At 35.5% G+C, this 20,624-nt stretch overlaps 1 protein-coding gene across 8 annotated transcripts in view; it reads right to left on the bottom strand.

Annotated features, from left to right (window-relative positions):
• trrap (transformation/transcription domain-associated protein) overlaps positions 1 to 20,624 on the bottom strand; it is a 178,777-nt gene that overhangs the window by 30,990 nt on the left and 127,163 nt on the right. For all 8 annotated transcript variants that reach the window (XM_073917658.1, XM_073917660.1, XM_009306682.5 and 5 more), the window contains 4 exon segments: positions 17,455 to 17,720; positions 13,029 to 13,129; positions 8,135 to 8,336; positions 623 to 784 (listed from right to left, as the gene is read on the bottom strand). In XM_073917658.1, coding sequence (XP_073773759.1) covers positions 623 to 784; positions 8,135 to 8,336; positions 13,029 to 13,129; positions 17,455 to 17,720 — 731 coding nt within the window.

Genomic DNA, 20,624 nt, shown 5'->3' with positions numbered 1-20,624 from the left:
CCTAAAGCAGCCTTGACAAGTCCATTAATTGAGATTATGGCGTGCAAACATATCCATTTCATTGGGTGCTTATCAGGGACTCAAGTGTACTTAATCTCAAAGTGAAGCATTTCCATTGCACGGGTGCGTCATCGCTGAAACGAAGAGATTAGAAGTCGCTGGTCTGGCATGTGTATACGTGAGGAATGAGGTGGTCGAGCTGAATGCAAAACCAGATTGGTATGAGCATGGGATTTTTTTTAACACATGGGTTAAGTACACAGATCTCCTTTTTTTTCTCCCTCTCTGTTTAGGCCCCTGGAGCTGCTGTTTTCTCTTTGAAGTTCAGGAGCTTTTTAAATAGCTTGGAAATAATACTCCATCAAGGAGGGCAAATTAGCCTGGTGTTTAATTGGCAGTTCTGTTCCCTCAGTTGGAGAGTGTTTGATATAAACCCAGTAACAATGCTTTGCATGAATGATTCAAAAGGGAGCTGGTTGAACTATGAATTTGACAAAAGGGCGATTGACAACAGGCTGTCTTTTATTGAAGACATCGGCAAAAAAAAAACTCATCTTGATTAGACAGATCTATAAAGAATGAATGTGCTGCAAGGAAAAGGGAATGTAGTGAAGAATCCTACCTGACTGATGAGGTTGAGGAGGGGCTTTCCTTCTGAGCCCACCAGACATGTGAGGAGCTGTGGAATCCAGGCCAGCCACTGGATAGGAGGCACTCCAATGCAGTACTTGTCCACAGCATCAGCCAAGGTGTTCTTATCATCAAAACTCAACAGCCACAGCACCTGAGGATGACAGACAAACATTTTCAAATATACGTTTAGAAATCTTTAAAATATCAAAATGCTACAGACACTAGGTAAAACTCTGTTTATTGTCACATTAATATTTTATTATTTTAATTAACTCTTCTGAGTCCTTGGGAAGTCTTTTGTCTTTTTACATTTTGGTATTGGTCAATTTTAATATTTCACCCTTATTTCCCTTCCTTAATATAGTTAACATAGGGTACAAAAAAAAAAACATTCACATACATGACTTAAAGGGCAAAAAAGTCCTATGAAATCCATTAAAAACAATACATATGCAATAAAACAAATATATATATATATATATATATATATATATATATATATATATATATATATATATATATATATATATATATATATATATATACATATATATATATATATATATACACACACTTTTGCCCTCCATGGACCTTCTATGTACTTTTTTAACCCCTTAAACTGTTTTCCCTTTTTTTAGACTTAAAAATGATGTTCAACCTAAATAATAGCCAACCTTTAATGCTTTGGTGCACAGATTTAAGATTGGTCTCATTTTTTTTTTTTTTTTAAATCTGATTACAGCAAAAAAAGTTAGATAAAAAAGGGATATGTCTTTTTATATTTATGAAAATAAGGAAACATTAAATGTATATGTTACTATAATGCACAAAATATTTTGGAAAAATATTTCAACCTAAAATGAACAGAAAATTAAAGCTAAATATCTGGAAAAACAACTATATTCCAAATCTCAAAAAATGAGCTCAAAGGGATTTTGTATTGAAGGAATATAAACTGTATTATTCTTTTTGTAAGTATGTGTTTTCATACTGTTGACAATATTTGTAAATTTAGCCTCTAGAAAACATCAAAAAATTGTACATGTGGATTGCTGTAGCAAAGTAATGATTTAAGACACTTGATGCAAATTAATAAATAGGTTTTGCTCAGTAATATCTATCAAAAATCACTCACCAGGTATGGAAACTATATATTTCTTTGACCTTTCTTAGTATTAGACTTTTCCAACTATATAGATTGTCATTATTAGCAAATGATGTAAATTTAATTGTCTTGGTGGTGAGACGGTGACACTTAAGGGCTTAAATTGACTAACAAGGTTAAAAAAAATCCTTACATATAAATATTCTATACATCATCCATGGATGCAATAATTTATTTCAGTTTTGGGTTAGACAATATCAACATCATTGAAACTATAACAAAACATAGATAGATTAATATAGAGAGGCACCAATTGCAATTTTCATGGCTGATTCCAAATTCACTTCTAACAACTGTATTTTACAGCATATACACACAAAATTATAAGTTTAATCCATTTTTCATAACAAAAAACAATTAATTTATTTACATTAAATAATTTTTATATGATTAAAAAAGTAAAAAATATTCATGATTAAAATAAAAAATTACAGCTCCCCTCAAATTGCAACAACACTAACGACTGAAGTTAATAGTTCTTATTTGACTTATTTAACAAAGAAACACATATGATAATGACATATGTTTTGATTTAAATTTGTATGTTCAAATATATACTAATTTTTCAGATTTTTAAATCTCCTATATTTTTATCTTCAGTGTACTTTTGTTTTAAAATTGACTAACAAGGCTAAACAGTATCTATACATATAAAAATTGCATACATCATCCATGTCGTCCAGCATTCAAAGCAGCAATCATTTATTTAAAAAGCTTTCTTACATGCTCATTCAAATGCAAAATCGTTTTCTCCTTGTATATCTGTGCACAGTACTTCTCATATAAACACACACCAGTGAGGAAATTTGAAGAGTCAAGTGTCCTTCAAGTCAAACTTAACTCAAACATTCAAAAACAGTGGGTTTAGCTGAAACCTTCATCAAGCCATTTGACTGCATAGGTAACACTTTCATTTTAAAGTAAATCTGTGTCAGCGATTGAAGATGAGGCCATCAGCTCCATGAAATAGCTACTCAAGGATTTAATGGCTTGTAAAATCATCCCAACCGCCTTTTTCCCACCATCAGCTGCTGCCTGTCCCCGCTATTGTTGGTGTGGCTCTGGTACAGGCGCTGGAGGCCTGATGGAGACATTAAATGCTGGACGGGCCAGACCACACGGCTTACGGATAATTACTGATAATCAGCAAGCAGTTACTCTCATTAATCACGTGTAAACTACGCCACCGTTTCGAAAGCTTCAGTGGCCAGCAGCACTCCAGACACGAGCTAAAGTGTTCAAAACCAAGACGAGGGGGGTGGGGGGGGAGGCGGAGGAAGAGCTAAATGGAGCTGTTTGATCTAGTGTACAGTACTCGACAGAGAGCAGACCGCCATGTATATAGTAGCCATACAAAGCCTATCATCAGGTCTAATAATATAATTACATCAATCATTGGAGGTTCATCGGTCTGAATGGGGGGCATCTCGTCATTGCAGCTGCATTAATTCAGAAATAGCGTGTGGTGATGGATATGCCTCCCCATTAAACAAAGCCATCAAAGCAGAATGGGTTTACTGGACCACAAATGAGCGGCAAGTTTGCCTGTGCATTATGGTAAATGGATTTAATGGTAAAACTAATTACAGGCTTGTCAAAAATAAGATGGTATCCCATTATGACATGCTCTGTGCATCTCTGCCAACCATGTTTGCCTGTTTTTGACAAGTAAATCACTAAGCACATGTTGTTGTCTAGATTACACTGTATGATACTGTAAGCCATTGATCAGTAGGTCTTGCTCTTCTCTCCTCTGATCAGGAATTATGCAAATGCTCATTGGATGTTTTATTGCTTTGTACTGCTGTCTCGGGTTTGGGTTAGAGGTTACCAACATTATCAAAAATTATAACTAAACATGTTTAATATAGAGATGTACTGATTGCAATTTTCTTGGCTGAATTAAAATTCTGAATTTGACCTGCAGATACAAATTTTTGCTGCTTCCGATTGTCTTTCGAAAAACTGTTATAGCAAATACAAAGAAAATTATATGATTATTCATGTTTCCAAAATAAAAAATTATAAAAAATAAATAAAAATAAATGTGCACCTCAAATCTCCTGTTTCCACCAAATTTGTTCGTCGGGAGCTCTACAATAGATGGTCAATATACATGGCTAGGCTGCTATGACCAAACATTTGCTCACATGTGCCAATGCGTAAAGTTGATTTAAATGTTGCCAACACCAAAATTCTTTGGCTTTGGACAATGTGAAACCTGTATTCTTCTATGATAAGTCCACGTTCACTGTCTTTCCCAAATCTGAGAGAGTTATAGTGTGGAGGAGCCCCAAAGAAGCGTAAAACCCAGACTTGCATGACCAGAGTGAAGCATAGGGGTGGATCAGTAATGGTTTGAGCTGCAAAATCATGGCATTCCATAGGCCGTCACTGTCAAGGACCACCAAATCAGTCTGGAGTACCATGTGCACCCCATGGTTTAAACATTGTATCCTGAAGGTGGTTCCATGTATGAGGATGATAATGCACTAAAACTAGTGCTCCCCACACATAGACTTAACTTGGGCTGGCCGCCCAGGTATAATAACGGCCGCCTAAGTATATTTGGTGACGTTTATTTTTTATTATTATCCTCCTTTCACACTTTTTTTGCATCTGCCCAATAGCCAAACATCCGATCGATTAACTAGTGGAAGATCTCCTCTCACCCAACACGTTTCCCACTTATTGCCATGTGTGCACAAGTCAAGAACTGTCAATCTCACGTGCTCTGCAGAGACCTGCAGAGACCCACAGAGATGTGCCTCTTTGGAACTTAAAAATGCATCTGCCCAGGATTTCTAAATCTCCTCAAATGAAAAACTGAGAGAAACATTATATAATTAATTCATTGATTTAAACAACTTTTCTATTTACTCAGAGATGACAAAATGACATCTAAACTGGCAGCAAAGTATATGTACACTGTTAAAAATGGTTAATTAACTCATTTGCCTTATTCAAATAATGCACACTTTTTATTCTTGCAATTATCATACTTTTTTTTAGATTTTTATTCCATAGATGTTTTTATTCATTTATGTCATTTATTTCTCATTTGCTGCATTTCTTTTTTTAATTTGATGATGTCAATATTTTACATAATTGGTACATATTTAACATGCTTTGGCAATACTGTACAAAATGTCAGCAGCAGATTGTGCACATGAATTGAACTAATAGTGGTTTTCTTTTTTTATGTTTTTACGTTTTATTTTAGTCTTAAAAAATTTCAAACCACTAACAATGTTTATTTAATTAATTTAAATATTGTTAAAAATCACTTTCTTTGTCACCATGTGTTGTGGGTAAAAGGTGTGTTTCAATCCGGCTACATCCGCAAGTATATTTCAAACCTGTGGGAAGCACTGAATACACACAGCAAGCTTGGTGACAAAGTGGTTTAATGAACATGAAAGTGAAATTAAACATCTTCCATGGCCAGCACAGTCACCAGATCTAAATATTATTGAGCCAGTTACAAGAGAGTCAGGAAACGTTTTCCTCCACTTGCACCACAAAGTCACCTGGCCACTATTCTGCAAGAAGAATGGCTCAAATTCCCTCTGGCCACTGTGCAGGACTTTTATCTGTCATTTTCAAATTGACAAATTGTTGCTGTAATGGCCACAAAAGAAGGCCCTACACCATACGAATAAATTATTGTGGCCTAAAACCAGGCGTTTCAGTTTCCAGCCATTTATTATTTCACAAAAGTACAGATTACAATGAAATATGTTTGATTGATTTGTAGGTGTAGTTTTGTTATAATATTTTATAGAGACCAATTTTCAGTTTTGACTTCATACTGGTGAGGCACTTGTTGACAACTTAAAAGCGACTGATGGTCGATCCGAGAGCAGGGAAGCTATCAGTGTTGATGCTCCAGCACATCAATGAGTTTACACTTCCACTGCTAGACAGCTTGAAAAATAGAGAGGTGAAACAGCTCTACTCTGTAAGTTACCTTCCCAGATGAGGAGCTGCTTTAACCTCAGCATTCTCACTGTGGATTTCCACAAGTATGGATCGGCTTGAATCAACTCGGGCAGTCATGACAGCAAATTGCAAGCATGGTGCCGCATTTACAAACTGTGAAAAACGTCAATGGCGAGGATCTGTTATCATGTGGCTGTTTGTGTTAGCTTCTCTGTGACATCAATTCCAATGCTGCTGCTAACAACATGCAAAGAACCTATTGATTCTAAATCTGAGAATATAATTGATATTAACGTTTGAAATAAAATGCTACATTCACCAAAAATACCACTAAATATAAATAACCCTAAACTTTATTTTTTAAATTTATATAATCTAGTTCCAAATGAACAGGAATCTACATATAACTTAAAAGATATACTCTTTTGTTTTTAACTAAGGGCCTACTCACACTATGCCATCCGTACCGTGCCCAGGCCCGTTTCCCGGATCGTTTGAGAAGTGTGAGTGCGCTTAATCGGGCTCAAGCACGGTTCACTTGGCCGGACCTGGCCCGGTTGGAAGAGGTGTGCCTGAGCCCGGTTCACTTGGGCTTTGGCGCGGTACGCTTGTGTGTGAGTGCAAAATGTGCCAAAGCGCGAAACTGAAAGCGAGACGTGACTTTTAAGGGACTGTTTCATATGGATTTATAAATCATTCTTACTGTTCAATGAACGCAAACTGCCGTAGTTTATTAAATACGCAAACTCCTCACAGCACGACAGCTGCGCGGCTTCAGCAGACCTCCTCATTCCTGCAGTACGAGAGCTTTATGACTGTTTATGAGCGCCAAAAGTGGCGGATCTGTTCAGCGAAATATCTGACCGCGTGTCCCCGCATCCCTAAGGACTGTTTGGCAAAATATTTGACGGCATATCAAACGACTGAAACGATATAACTAGAGAAATCTCCACTGTGTTGCTGAGTGAGAGAGTGCTTCTCACTGAACAGCGCAGCAGCGATGACGTAAGCGTGCCAAAGCCCATTTGTGGTGTGAGCGCGGGTCGTCGGGGGAGACGGGAGGGGGGACAAGCTTGCTTTGGCCGGGTTCGAGGCAACTGTACCTAGTGTGAGTCTGGCCTAAATGACTTCATTCAAAACTGTAACAGCCCAGCCATGAGGACATTAAAACTTTGTCTTCTTTACTATTGGCTGAGCCAAAGTGATGCAAATGCTACAGGCAGGGTTTTTAATGCCTCTGCCTTTGTCTTCAGGTGATACTCTTAGGCCCAAAGAATCCCTTTGTTGATACACTTGTGTTGTGAATTTGAAGAAGCGACAAAACCATGGAGATTTGCCGGGTGTTTTAAATCCTTTAATGGGAACTCATTCATCAAAGGATCTTCCTAGTTTTGTCGCTTCTTCAAATTCACAACAATAGCAAATAGTATAAGGCAAGAAAAAAAAAACTAAACTAAAACTAAATCAAGACTTTTAATGAGAGAAATTTAATGATTCTGTGGAGGTTTAAGCAGATGTCTTTTCCCATTGGTATATGTTGAAGTATGGTAATAGGACTTGTAATTTACCCGTAATCTGGGTTAAACGCTTCCGGTGAACTGTTTGCAATTGCAAAAACGGAGCGTTTAAGGTCCTTTTTCTTTTAAAATCAGCTCCTGGCCAGTGAATCTCCACTGGCTGAGTGATATCCGATATAAAATGGGTCTCAGATTGTAAAAGAAGCACTAAATTACATTTTCCTTCACCATGTCTTTAAAATATAAACATTTATTTTACCCCAGTATATTCAATGAAGCTTCTGCGCTAATCTGCCAATTCTGACAGACGTGTGCGAGTAAATGGGTTTTTGTGTTGTTTGACACTTGAGCAAATAAACGAATGCCTATTTAACTGATTGTATTTTAATTACATTACAACATCGATGCTGTAAAAGGAATCGTATAAAATGGAAAAACTAACAATAACAGGTAACTGGAAGTTTATCAGCACGGGAACAACACTAGCTCAGCATATACCCTTTTGCAATATATCAAAGAACAATCATACATTTCTGTTTAAAGCAATGGTCTTGAATAAATTCCTGGAGGGCCGCAGCTCTGCACAGTTTTTCTCCAACCACCTCCAACTGAAACCTGTTCAATAGTCTGTAGTAGTCTTGAACACCTTGATTAGTTGCATATGCTGTGTTGGATTAGGGTTGGAGCAAAACTGAGTTGCGGCCCTCCAGGAATCCAGATTGAGACCTATGATTTAAATCAAACTTACTCTCTATCATATATAGATGACTTTTTACCTTGAGTAGAAAACTAAATGTCATTTGGTGGACAAGAAGAAAGGAAAATTCCAAGTTGTAGATAAACCTGGATGAGGTCAGCAAGAGAGTGGAGTTCTTACCTTGGCCAGGTATTTGCGAGACTTGCTCTCATTCTGATGGCGGCATGCGTGTAGGTAACAGGTGATGGCGGAGACACCAAGGTGAGGCTGGCGATCTTTGACAAAGATGTTCTCCAGGTAGTCGCCCCACATAGCCCAGGCTTTAACCAGAACATCATGCATCTGGACTGCAGCAGAGAAGGCCTTGTTTGCCTCCTCTGACCTGGAGGAAAAGAAAACACAGCTCGAATCAAACAAGCAGAGAAATTTGTCAGTTCTGACCATCAGAGTCTTTTCAAATTTTAAGAAAGTAAAGAATATAAGTAATCTGGAAGAATAAACAGAGTGAGCAAATATTTTTTTGTCAGTACTGGTCATATCTAAAGAGTTCAGATGCAAAAGCGACTAAATGCCCCTTCCGCCAAAAATGAGATGGCATTAAGCGAATGCTTTATGCACGTAGTATACGATCAATGAATTGTTTAGCTTGAAATCATCTAAAGCGACGCATTGGCGCAGTAGGTAGTGCTGTCGCTTCACAGCAAGAAGGTTGCTGGTTCGAGCCTTTTGGCCAGTTGACCAGCAACTAACCAAAATCAGCTGACTGGATCCAATATTTGGTTTCATCAGCCATTTTAGGGCTTTAAGAATTTATTCTATTCTACGACCCTTTATAGAAGCAGTTTAAGAACAGAAGTTGAGAAAGGCTTGTAAAGGGCTTTATAGGGGACTGAAAGCACAGGATGGGACTTATAATCTGAGCTTGAAGCCTCTGTCCTTACCATCACCATCTCTAAATGTCACCCTATGACACACCTACTAAACCAATCACATATAATGGGAATTTTTAATGAGTATGTGGCAAGCAACAGAATTACACTTGATTGGAATGGGACTCTGGGGATGCCAAATCCACTGAAGCGTCTCGTCAGTCCTGGACATGTATTATATGTTTCTGCTTGTGGCCTTTGCTGAGAACCGGGCCTGGAGAGCACATAAGTCCCCACGCCCAGTCAAGTGTCAAACATCTTCCTCTGACAGCTCTGCTGCTTTACCAAGTCCCTACGTTAATATTCATAGAGAGTGAAAATGTAATGATTACATTAGGCCCTGCTGAGGCTGGGGGAAACTTCTGCTGATCACAGAGATTTCACAAATTGCTATTGAGTTAATTATTCACAATGTGTATTTAATAAGCTATTCCAACCCTGTGCAGGGCTCTGGGCTTGACATCAATTCACCCGTGATAAGGAAAGGAGCAGGGTCTATACAGAGCAATGATGGTGCAAAAAAAAAAAAGAAGGTCATTATCAATACCTGTTTAACAGATAATCACACGATGCTCTGTTTTGGTCTGGATATATTCATTTTTTTAAGTGCCCCATTGTGCTATTTTGAATACATCTTATCTAACGTAGCTGTTTGAGAATGAAAAATGTCTGCAAGTGCTCAACAAATACAGCCTGCCAAAAAACAGACCTGATTCTGAAATGACAAAACATGGATTACAGTTTTACTAACAATACTGTTCTACTGTACGTAATATGCATATATTATGCATATCTTGTTAGGAATGCACGGTTTCCATCCACCTATTTTTATGCATATTTTGAACTGTTGCATTAAATAATGCTTAATGAAAATGGAAAAGTGCAAAAAAAAAAAAAAAAAAAAACTTTTGTGCGCAACTGAGTATGAAAAACTATTTTTAAAAACGTTAAAAAAAACTTTTTATTAAAAATGTGCATAAACTACAATGGAAATACATTTACAGAATAATTCATGTGATGTTGTTTTAGGGTTAGGGTTAGGGATGGGTTATAGGGTTATATAAACATGAAAAACATTTTTTTGATATCTTTCGGAACGGGGTTGCAATGGAGAGCTTTAATGAATAAACCAGCAGGCCGACCATATTGTATAACATCTGAAATGCTGTTTTGGTCATTAAGTATTTGGTTTTAAGTATTATTACCTCTCAAAAGTGTCTCATGCCTCCAAAAGTCATTTTTGATATTTGGTGCCATTTTATAAGGAACTGACGACGTTATTAGCTTTGACTCATTGGATGGAAAACACTCGACTGAAAAGATCAAGCAAGTTTGGAGTAAAAACATTGCATGTGGTATTTCCACATGCTTATGGATTGAGCAGCCTTTACTAAACAGCACTCTAGTTCACTGAGAAGCTACACAAACATTAGCACAGAATGATTATCTTGATTTCATTGTTGCCAAATTAAATACGAACATTTTCTACACAATTTTGTGTAGCTTATCAGTGTACAACAACTCTGTGTAGCAAACATCAGTCCTTCTGAACACACATGCTAGAGATATACTACAACCAGCTTTACTCACAAAATACACATAAACATCAGCAATAAATCACGCCTTATATTAGCATAATACCAGCCAATGGTCTCTACCGGATAATTTGGTTTGCTTTGTCTACATTAATAACCTAAGCATTTACCATGTACAGTCGCTGAGGTTAAAGAAGCTTCTTATAATGAAGACAAGGCAATGGGCCTTTCATCGTTGACATAGGGTTCTTTCACATTTGGTTCAATTGCTTGGACCGTACCCAAGTTTGATTGTCCCCCCCTTGCCACCTTTTAGGTTGTTTTTTTTTCTCAGTTTACTTCTGTTATTTGGTACGAATGCCTTCATACTAGAAGTGAACTGGACCAGAGTTCGCACAAACCGTACCCCAGACCCCCTCTTCTGACTCATGTACAGTTCACAGGTGCGCACCCGAGTTCAGAAGATATCGTTCACACAAACGTACCGAGCTTTGACGTGAAACGAACCCAGGTGCGGAGTGAAAGTGCTAGTGTGAAAGCAGAAACACTGTACTGTTGTGTGGACCATTGAAAACACATCAGGGCAGAGAAGCCTCTTGGAAAGGACAGCTTTAAAGAGCTCTAGAAGTGATACAGCTGTAGATACACACATCAATATAGCATAATTTTTGTGACACTGTTCAACATTACTATTTTATATTACTTTCAGGTAGACGTTCATAATATACAATTATTGTGTAATTTAATAAATAATATAAATAATTCTTGTTAACTTCAGGATGCAACTGTATCCCTGCTAGCAAGAACTTTTTAAAGAGAACAAACAGTTTGAGGCACTTTTTACAGTATAGTTGAATTTAGGTGATACTGAAACATAAAAAAAAAATAATAATAATAGTAATAATAATAATAATAATATATAAATACATACTGAAATAAGAGTTTTTTGGCCTTGGGTGGATGTAAACCTACTGTTGGAGGCCTCCAAAACAAAGTCAGAAAAATTTAAAAGAAATTTAATAAAATGTAATAATGTTCATTAATACTGACAATAACTTGATCTTTGGATCCTTTTACAGTAAGTCGAGCTGGTAACCGAAACCCAGTGCCATTGTGGTACAGCTGTGAATTTGCACTTCAATATAGCATCATTTTTGCGATACTGTATTACAATAATTGATATTTTTACAGTACTGTGATGGTTGGGTTTATGGTAGGGGTGGGGGTAAATGTTAAAAAATACAATTTATTGGGTAATGTAATAAATGATATAATACTCTGTCGAGGAAACGTTGTAGAGCGCAATGACGTTAATCGATCTGTTTGCTGTAACATGTAAAAGGAAGTCATGAAAGAAACATTAAAAAGCAGCTCATGAAAACACATTAATAATATTACATACTACTGCCCCAACCCTAGAAAAAAAGCGTTCCCTGATTTTGATGACAGCCTTTCCACAGGTCAGTAATAAGCTAATGTAATGTTAACTGTATAATGTAAATCTTGCATTCATGTTAACAAACCAGTGATCAAAATAAATATTCATTCATTCATTTTCTTGTCGGCTTAGTCCCTTTATTAATCCGGGGTCGCCACAGCGGAATGAACCGCTAACTTATCCAGCAAGTTTTTACGCAGCGGATGCCCTTCCAGTACTGCATGTCTTGGGACTGGGGGGGAAACCGGAGCACCCGGAGGAAACCCACGCGAAGGCATGGAGAACATGCAAACTCCACACAGAAACAGCAACTGAGCCGAGGTTCGAACCAGCGACCAAGCGACCTTCTTGCTGTGAGGCGACAGCACTACCTACTGCGCCAATGCCTCGCCCCAAAATAAATATATTAAAGCAATTCAATATATAAAATATGAATTGATGTATACTTTAAACTTTAATTACAATGTTCAATTAAAATGATTACTTTTTTTTGTCAAAGAATTTTGTGGCTCAATAGTATTGGTTCAGGCATTGGTACCGTTTTAAAAGTATCGATTTAGCACCGGTATCAAAATAACCCCAAACTATACCCATCCCTACGTGTTTGTAAATATATCACAGGGAGTAAAAATACAAGGCTTGCCTGCAGTACAAACACATCTGAAGCACTTTAAGACGTTAACCAATCCTTATATGAGTTTTTCATCAGTAAAAGCCGAGCGAATTTTGAAAATGCCAGTCAATATCAGTATGACAGAAGATAATTACTCATCATGAGTTCAGTGTCATTATCCTCCACTGCAGACATGCTATAAAAGGTTAATTACTCATCATACTCTCATATTGACTGTTAACGACTGTTCTGACCTCATTATTGGCCTAAAGTTTCAGATTAGCTGCACAAACACAGATGCGCACACACAGATGTTTATCCTTCTTCTCCATAATGACTCTTTGTCAAAATTGTTCATTTTAAAAACTGAGCTCTTAATGATCCCGCCGTTCCCGATTCTTTATTGTCAGCAAGAATCAGATGTGTGCGCAAAACAAAAGATAACGAGAGCCGTGTCAATTAAAGACAAAGAAACAGCGAATGAGGATGATAAAGAGAAGAATCAAAGTGACAGGCAGAGAAGGAGAGAAGATGAACAAAGCCAGGGATCAACTCTTACTTATTGATCTGTGCTAGGAACATGCCCTTGAGAGCGTAGAACTCAGCGGTCATCTCCTTGGTGAAGTATTTCAGGTTGGTGGACTCAATCACCTCCAAACCCTGACAATACAAAAACAATGATTACATTTCAAATTCCTCAAGAATTTCGCATTCCCATAGAGAATATTACTTCTTTTTTTTATGTTGCAACGATCCTACATAAAAACAAAATGATGGGTTTTACTTGTGGGGCTCAGCCAGTGTGTAGTTTTTGGACCAAGAATTGTATACATCAAGAATCAACAACACTGACAACACAGTATATCTCCTGTAGACATCTCTGTAGCTCAATCTAAGACTCCCAGGTGAGAGCCAGTGGCTTAGAGTGTGCCAGAGAAATGATAAAGGGAACAGAACAGGTTCAAGTGATAGCTGTGTGTGTGTGAGAGAGAGAGAGAAAGAGAGAGAGACTTATTAAATCCAATGGTACTTTAATGACTTGAGCTCAGTTGAGGCAGCTCCATTAATCAGGCTTAAGCGAATGCTGCAGCTACCAGCCCATTCCTTACACTGTTTGGAATGCATTGCTTAGTGTGACAGCACTGCAGTCATTCTCTCGGTAATGAGAGCAGCGTTATTTGGATTAAGAGACTCCGGCTAACAGCAAAATCAGCAGGTGAGTTGACAAAGCAAACTAGATTTTGTGTAGATGAAGTCGATTTGACAGCAGCGATGACACGTAGCCACACACAATATTTTGCTAGAGTGCAGAAAATGTGAAAATTATATACAGTTGAAATAAAATGATTAGCCCTCCAGTGAATTTTGTTCTTTTTCAAATATTTCCCAAATGTCGTTTAAGAGAAGAAGGATTTTTTCAGTTTTTCCCATACTAGGATATAATTACTTTTTTCTGGAGAAAGTGTATTTGTTTTATTTCGGCCAGAATAAAAGCAGTTTTGATTTTTTTAAACCCATTTTAGGGCATGCTCGCACTACAGTAGGTACAGTTGCTTTGAACCTACCGAAGCACACTTGTCCCCCCCTTCCCTCTCCCCCGATGGCTTGCACTCACTGCATTTTAACTTCTGAACCTGAGCATGCTTACATCATCAATGATGCGACTGTTCAGTTTAACAGGAAAAGATGTGCTCAGCACAGTGGAGATTGCTTTAATTAAAGCTTTTTGTAACATTTTTAGTTGTTTGTGATGCAGTGACATGCTAGCAAATATTTTACCGAACAGATCAACCACTTTTGAGCTAAAAAAACGATCATAAAATCACCATGCTGCAGTGAGGGGTTTGCGTCATTAATAAACTACGACAGTTTGCATTGAAAATAAAAAAACAAAAAGTAAAGAATGATTCATATTAATGATTAATAATATGACTTGCCTAGTTACCCTAGTTACCCTAATTAAGCCTGTAAATGCCATTTAAGCTGAATACTATCATCTTGAAAATATCTGGTTAAACATTATGTACTGTCATTATGGCAAAGATAAAAAAAAAAATAGTTATAAAACTATTATGTTTAAAAATGTGTTGAAAAAAAGATATTGGGGAAAAAAATTTGAGAGGGAGCTAATAATTTAGGAGGGCTACTAATTCTGACTTCAACTGTATATAAAAAAAGGATATAAAAATAGTGCAACTCATTTCGCTAATTTAAAAAACACCTTGTCCATAAAGACGGGTGACAAAGAAAAACTAGTAGTCATCCAGTTTAAAATGTTTTCTTATCCAGCAAAACCAGATAGCTTCAGAAAGCTACAGCCATACAACTTTCAGATCTGCTATGTAAAGCAATGAATGGGCTGGACAATAATCCACCCCTTTTCCACCAAACGCTTACTAGTGAGACCACAACAGTTAGCAACGATAGCAAACATCTAATCATTTTGCGATGGTAAAAATTATGTCCTGCAAAAATACAGGAAAAAGGACAATTCCAATGTTCATGTGGTCAAAATAACAAAATTTTGATAGCAAAACAGGTTTGTGTGGCAATTTTCAATATAGTGGCCCAGCTCATATAAAAGTCGCTATAAAGCCACAAAGCTGCATTTTGTTAGTTAATGTGTCAAATCTGCAGTAGCAAAATAGCTTAAATTTACCATAAAATATTTCAATCTTTTGTCCTCATGCAAAATTCTTTACATGGATTAACATTGAAATGACCATTACGCTAGCAAAAATGAGCTGAACAATAATAAACATGGCTGCATTATTACACTCCATCCAGATGTTTATCAAGACAACAAAGCTTTTCAAGAAATATAATTAATCAGTTCAGGTAAACCCCAAAACACAGAAATAAATTGGGTTTTACCAGGTGGTTGATGAGTTGAGACCAAGATTTTGTATGATGTTTTAGATGTACCCAAGATGTCAGCCAATCAACATTTCTGATCATATCATTAACACATTAACAACAGCTTTGCAAAAGCTACAAACCACAGCTGCTTCTTTAGTTTTAATTTTCCATGAAAAAAAAATGAACATTTGCTTTTTAGTTTAGCATTTTTCCACTTATAAGTAAAGGTAATGATAGTTTGAGCTTTATCTAGCTCAGGACTGATTTGATTGTGACACTATAAGAAATTTTAACAAAGATAGTGTCATGAATAAAAGAGCTCATCTAAAAAATAATCTCTCTTATCACTTTTATTTTGTTCCGTATCCACATGACTTACAAAAGGTGTTAGGCAGAATAATGCATCTGCCATTTTCTTCTTACAGTTATTTAAATGCTAATGAGAACTCCTTACCATGTTCAATGTGCAAAAGGTATTCATTTGACTTACAAAAAAAATGATAATCAAATAACTGTTGCTAAATTAACTAATAACCTTAAGCCACAAATAACCAGCCTTAACATATCTGAACATTTCAATAAAAAAATTATTAATTAAATTAAAATATATTAATACCCTTTTGATTACTAACAAATATTTATTTTGATGTAAAAATAATAATAGTAATTATATATATATATATATATATATATATATATATATATATATATATAAACAAAAGTAACAGAATAAAGATGAGACATTCAAGTGAAACATTCAAATCATTAGGTCTCATTAGCATATCAAGTAAAGCTCAAGTAAAAATCAGTATTTATTAACCTTGGTTAATGTTAGATATGCATTTAAGCTACACAGTAAGGTTAACATTAGATCATTTATCCTTGATAATTAATGTAATCAGTCAGGTAATAGGTGTAATTTTAAGTCAAGATTCAAAATCACTTGCTCATCCTGATATTTTCCACAAATATGGAGATTGACATTTCATAAATTACACTTTCATTAACTCAGATTTGATCAACTTTTACTCACTACTGATCAATGCAAATACATAGTAGTATCTCTCTCTCTCTCTCTCTCTCTCTCTCTCTCTCTCTCTACAGTTTCATATCCGCTTGTTAAGTCGTGACGTATTGGTGACGTATGGAATAGTGTTTCCGGCTCCAAGCTGCTACTCATTTAAATTGAAAAAAAAATATTGGTTTATGGCCACTTTTTAGCCCTATCGCACATTAAAGTGAATTTTAGATAAAATCATAGTGTACACAACAGTCTCTGGGCTTGCTGCATCATAAATACCAATATTTTAACAATCCATAAAAATGTATCACTTTCTGATCATCGGATCTTAGGCATGGATATATACATTGCGATTGGGATTTTCGAAAGTATTACACCGTATGTAAACATTTATTGAGATAACATTGAATCTCCCCATACAGTTTGATAGAGCACTTGGACCCGGAAGCCGCTTCACAGGACGTAACACTTAAAAAGCGAATTAGTGGTCAGCTAGCACAGCAAGAACATTCCTCATATTATTGACATTAAAATGAACATAGCAAAACACTTGCTTCATTCAAAATGGATTCATATTTGATTGTTTAAAATGTGTGCAAATACTAAATGACCAAAACTAAACTGGTTACAGCAGAACATGTTGGAGCTCTCATGTTTACTTGTTATGAATTTGCATTGATCAGTTTTGAATAAAAGCTCAATCAAACGGAATTTGTGAAAGCTGAATGATGCGCTTGCCAGTCAGTCTCTAAATTTGCAGAAAAGATCAGGATGAGTAAGTGACAAATGCTGACAAGAATTGATGCGTTACTTCCTGTGGCAACACATGATTTATAGAAAAGCTTGCATACAAGTTAAGTGATGTCAGTTCATTCAACTATATTATCTATTTCATTATGTAAAATAATGCAGAATCAGCTGGGCCAGTTTCAGCAGCAAATTGTGCAGCCACCAACAGGTGAACTTCAAAACAGCAGCGTGTCAAATACAAAATGTTACTATCGAACGGTTTGAAATATGATAAACACCTGTTTAATTCCAGTACCAGTATACTGTAGATCGTTATTTATTTTTTACTCATTTTCAATGCTTATGTTTCACTCACCTGCATGCATTCATTCTTGCCCATGACTCCGGCCAACTGCAGGTAGCATTTAACCTGCTGACGAATCTTCTGGAAGCAGTCTACAATAGGCACTGTAGGGATGGTATGAATGCGACTCAGAATGTCCAAAGCCACGTTGACCAGACCTTGCTTTCGAGCAATCTTTCCATACTGAATAATAGCAGATGCTGAGGCGTGCACTCCAAGCATGGCATTGTTAGTGTTTGGGTCATGTTGTGTGTTGTTTTCATAAGCAGTCACAATGGCTGCAGAGACAAAAAAAAGAAATCAGTTGAAACAAATGCACTGCAATAATCTGAACATCATGATAATTTATTTTCAGGGTTCACACTTTAAGCCAAATTACTAGAATTTTCCCTGACTAAAAAAAAAATCTTAATTACCATGACATCCTATTAGTGGTGTAACGGATCACAAATCTCAGTTCGGATTCACTACGGTTTTTAAGTCAAGGATTGGACAAAAAAGGGAGGAGACAAATGTAATTTGCTTCCCATTTTTACAAAAATATTACTATTATAATCTCTTTTGACAAAAATAACTTAGAACCTGTAATTTAAATGACAATAAAACTCAAGAAAAAACCAGCAAAAAAAAAAAAAAAAGGAAAATATTTATTACGAACAATGATCTTTGCTACACTTGCTGATAACGCTAAATATAAAAATCTAACATCTTGTACAACATGTCATATTTATTTTCAATTAATGATTTAACAATTCACACATAACACTTCATGTTTCATTATAGGTGGATCATTTTGGAAAACCTATTCAGTGACATAATTTTGATTGTTGTTTGTCGCCAGCTGATGGTTTGTCATTGCTACAACATTCATCAGCTTCAAGTTCCATTGAAAGGTGATCTTAATCTTCACCATTAATATCAGTGTTTATATCTGAACTCTAAACTGTTCTCCCAGTACTTCTGTGTTATTTAATTGTTTGTAATTAACTGAAAGTGTCTGAACTAAATTTCTCTCGATAAAACGCAGATCTGAATGCAGCGCTTCGAAGGATTAATAAACACAGGCAAATCATTATCATTTGTCATTCTTGTTAGGCAGGTTTGAATTGAGATCACAATGTTTTAATGTTTAATTGTGCAGCTTAACATTGAATGCATTAATGCAGGCTTAACATGCAGGGACAGAAAACACCTATTAATAACCTAAGAAAGCATTTAGCTAGGTCCCACCACAACTTTTTCCGTCACATGAATGAAAATGCTTTCATACACGTGATTTGAACAACGCAGCAGGCGATCTCTCTGCAATTGTTATAAATGTTGGATTAACCTACAAGTTCAAAAAAGTTATTAATCCACAGGTCACGTGCATTGCAAACTGTGGGTTGGGATCTGTTATACCCCTGCATCTAATGAACATAAAAATATATGATATGCATATACATTAAATATTTTATATGCTTATATATTAAATAAATTATATGCTTGTATACTAAATATATTTTATGCTTGTATATTAATTATATTATATGCTTATATACTAAACATATTATGTTCTTATATATCAACCCTTATGTATTGACCAAATTGTGTATAACCAGCAACAATCAAGAATGCATAATTAAATGGTGTCATGGCTTTGCAATAAAAATGTGATTATTGTGAAAGTCAATAGGGCAAAGACAGCCACAAACATAATGAAAGGGTAGAAAATTTACCCAGAGTGTATTGTTGATTTCTTTTTCTAAGCGTTTTCCAGAAATATGTCCCAAAATAAGATTTGTCACCAAAAACCATTCAATTTGCTTAAACACATAGAAAGCTGTGGTTAAAATTAAAACTAAGTTACCCCAGATTGGATGAAAACATCCCCAACACCCAACTAGCGTTAATACTATCTTAAAATATTGTGTTAAAACAAAGACAATATTAAAATGGGTTTAGCTTGAATATAATTTTCTCATGACTCTACAGACAATTTGAGAACAATGGACAATTTACCTCAGATAAAAAAAAAAATTTAAAGTGTGTGAAGTGTTCCTTTTTCTATGTTTGACAGTCTGATAGTAATTTTATAAACACCATATTTAGCTTTTTCGTCATCTACTTTTTATACACAGTTTTTAAAATGGTCAATTTGAAAACAAAGCATTTTATATTATCCTGACATGTTTGGCTTAGTTAAGTCAAACACAGTCACCAGACTGTACCCGTCAAGTGGCTATAAAAGGAAGCTGAAAAATATCCTGACCATAATGAGAGGTGAGAAACAACGAGAAAAAAGTACATATATAAAAAACATTTATATAAAAAAACATATACACTATATATATATATATATATATATATATATATATATATATATATATATATATATATATATATATATATATATATAGTGTATGTGTGTGAATGAGTATGTATGGATGTTTAATAAAGGGACTAAGCCGAAAAGAAAATGACTGAATATATATATTTCAGTGTACAACCAACAAACCAACCTTACAAATATTAGTTGTTAATAGTTCTTAAAAAAACATCCATTTTTAAAATAGCCTACATAATCTACATAATCTATTTATGTAATATCATATGTAAACAAGAAAATTGTTTTATGCTGTAGTAGCCTATACTTTACAAAAGGTCAACATATGTTGATAACGAGTGTCATTGTCCTTCATTAAACGCAGCATGAGCATAAACTGCAAGTGAGAGAGGAAATAAAAGCAAAAAAATAAAAGTTTTAAAAGGTAAAACCAGATGCTCAAGACATCATCTTTAATCTTTAATGACTTCATTTAAAAACTACGGATGTTTGTGTTATAAGAATAACAGTGGAACATTAATTAAATGCTAATTTTCTGGGGAGCGATGGATCTGAGGCAGCCTGCTATTTTTATTTGATGCAAGAAAAAAAATATCAGAGGGAAAAAAACTGCCTATGTTGGTTTTTTAAAAGGATTTAGTCAGTGTTTTCATTTTGTAATCTAAATTTTTAATTGAAGACAATAATATCTAGGGCAGAACTATATATTTTATTTTTTATTTAATTTATTCTTTTTTCTATGCTTTTGGAAACACTGCAAGTGTGTGAAGATGCTCTGTAGTTAATATGTTCGTATGTTAAAATAAATCAGTATTTTAAAATGCAATAATTAATGTGTCAGACAAAAAAACAGACA

This window comes from Danio rerio, chromosome 12 (genome assembly GCF_049306965.1).
Source record: "Danio rerio strain Tuebingen ecotype United States chromosome 12, GRCz12tu, whole genome shotgun sequence".
Taxonomy (NCBI): domain Eukaryota; kingdom Metazoa; phylum Chordata; class Actinopteri; order Cypriniformes; family Danionidae; genus Danio; species Danio rerio.
The sequence above is the reverse complement of the archived record's forward strand: the minus strand, read 5'-3'. Positions and strand labels throughout refer to the sequence as shown.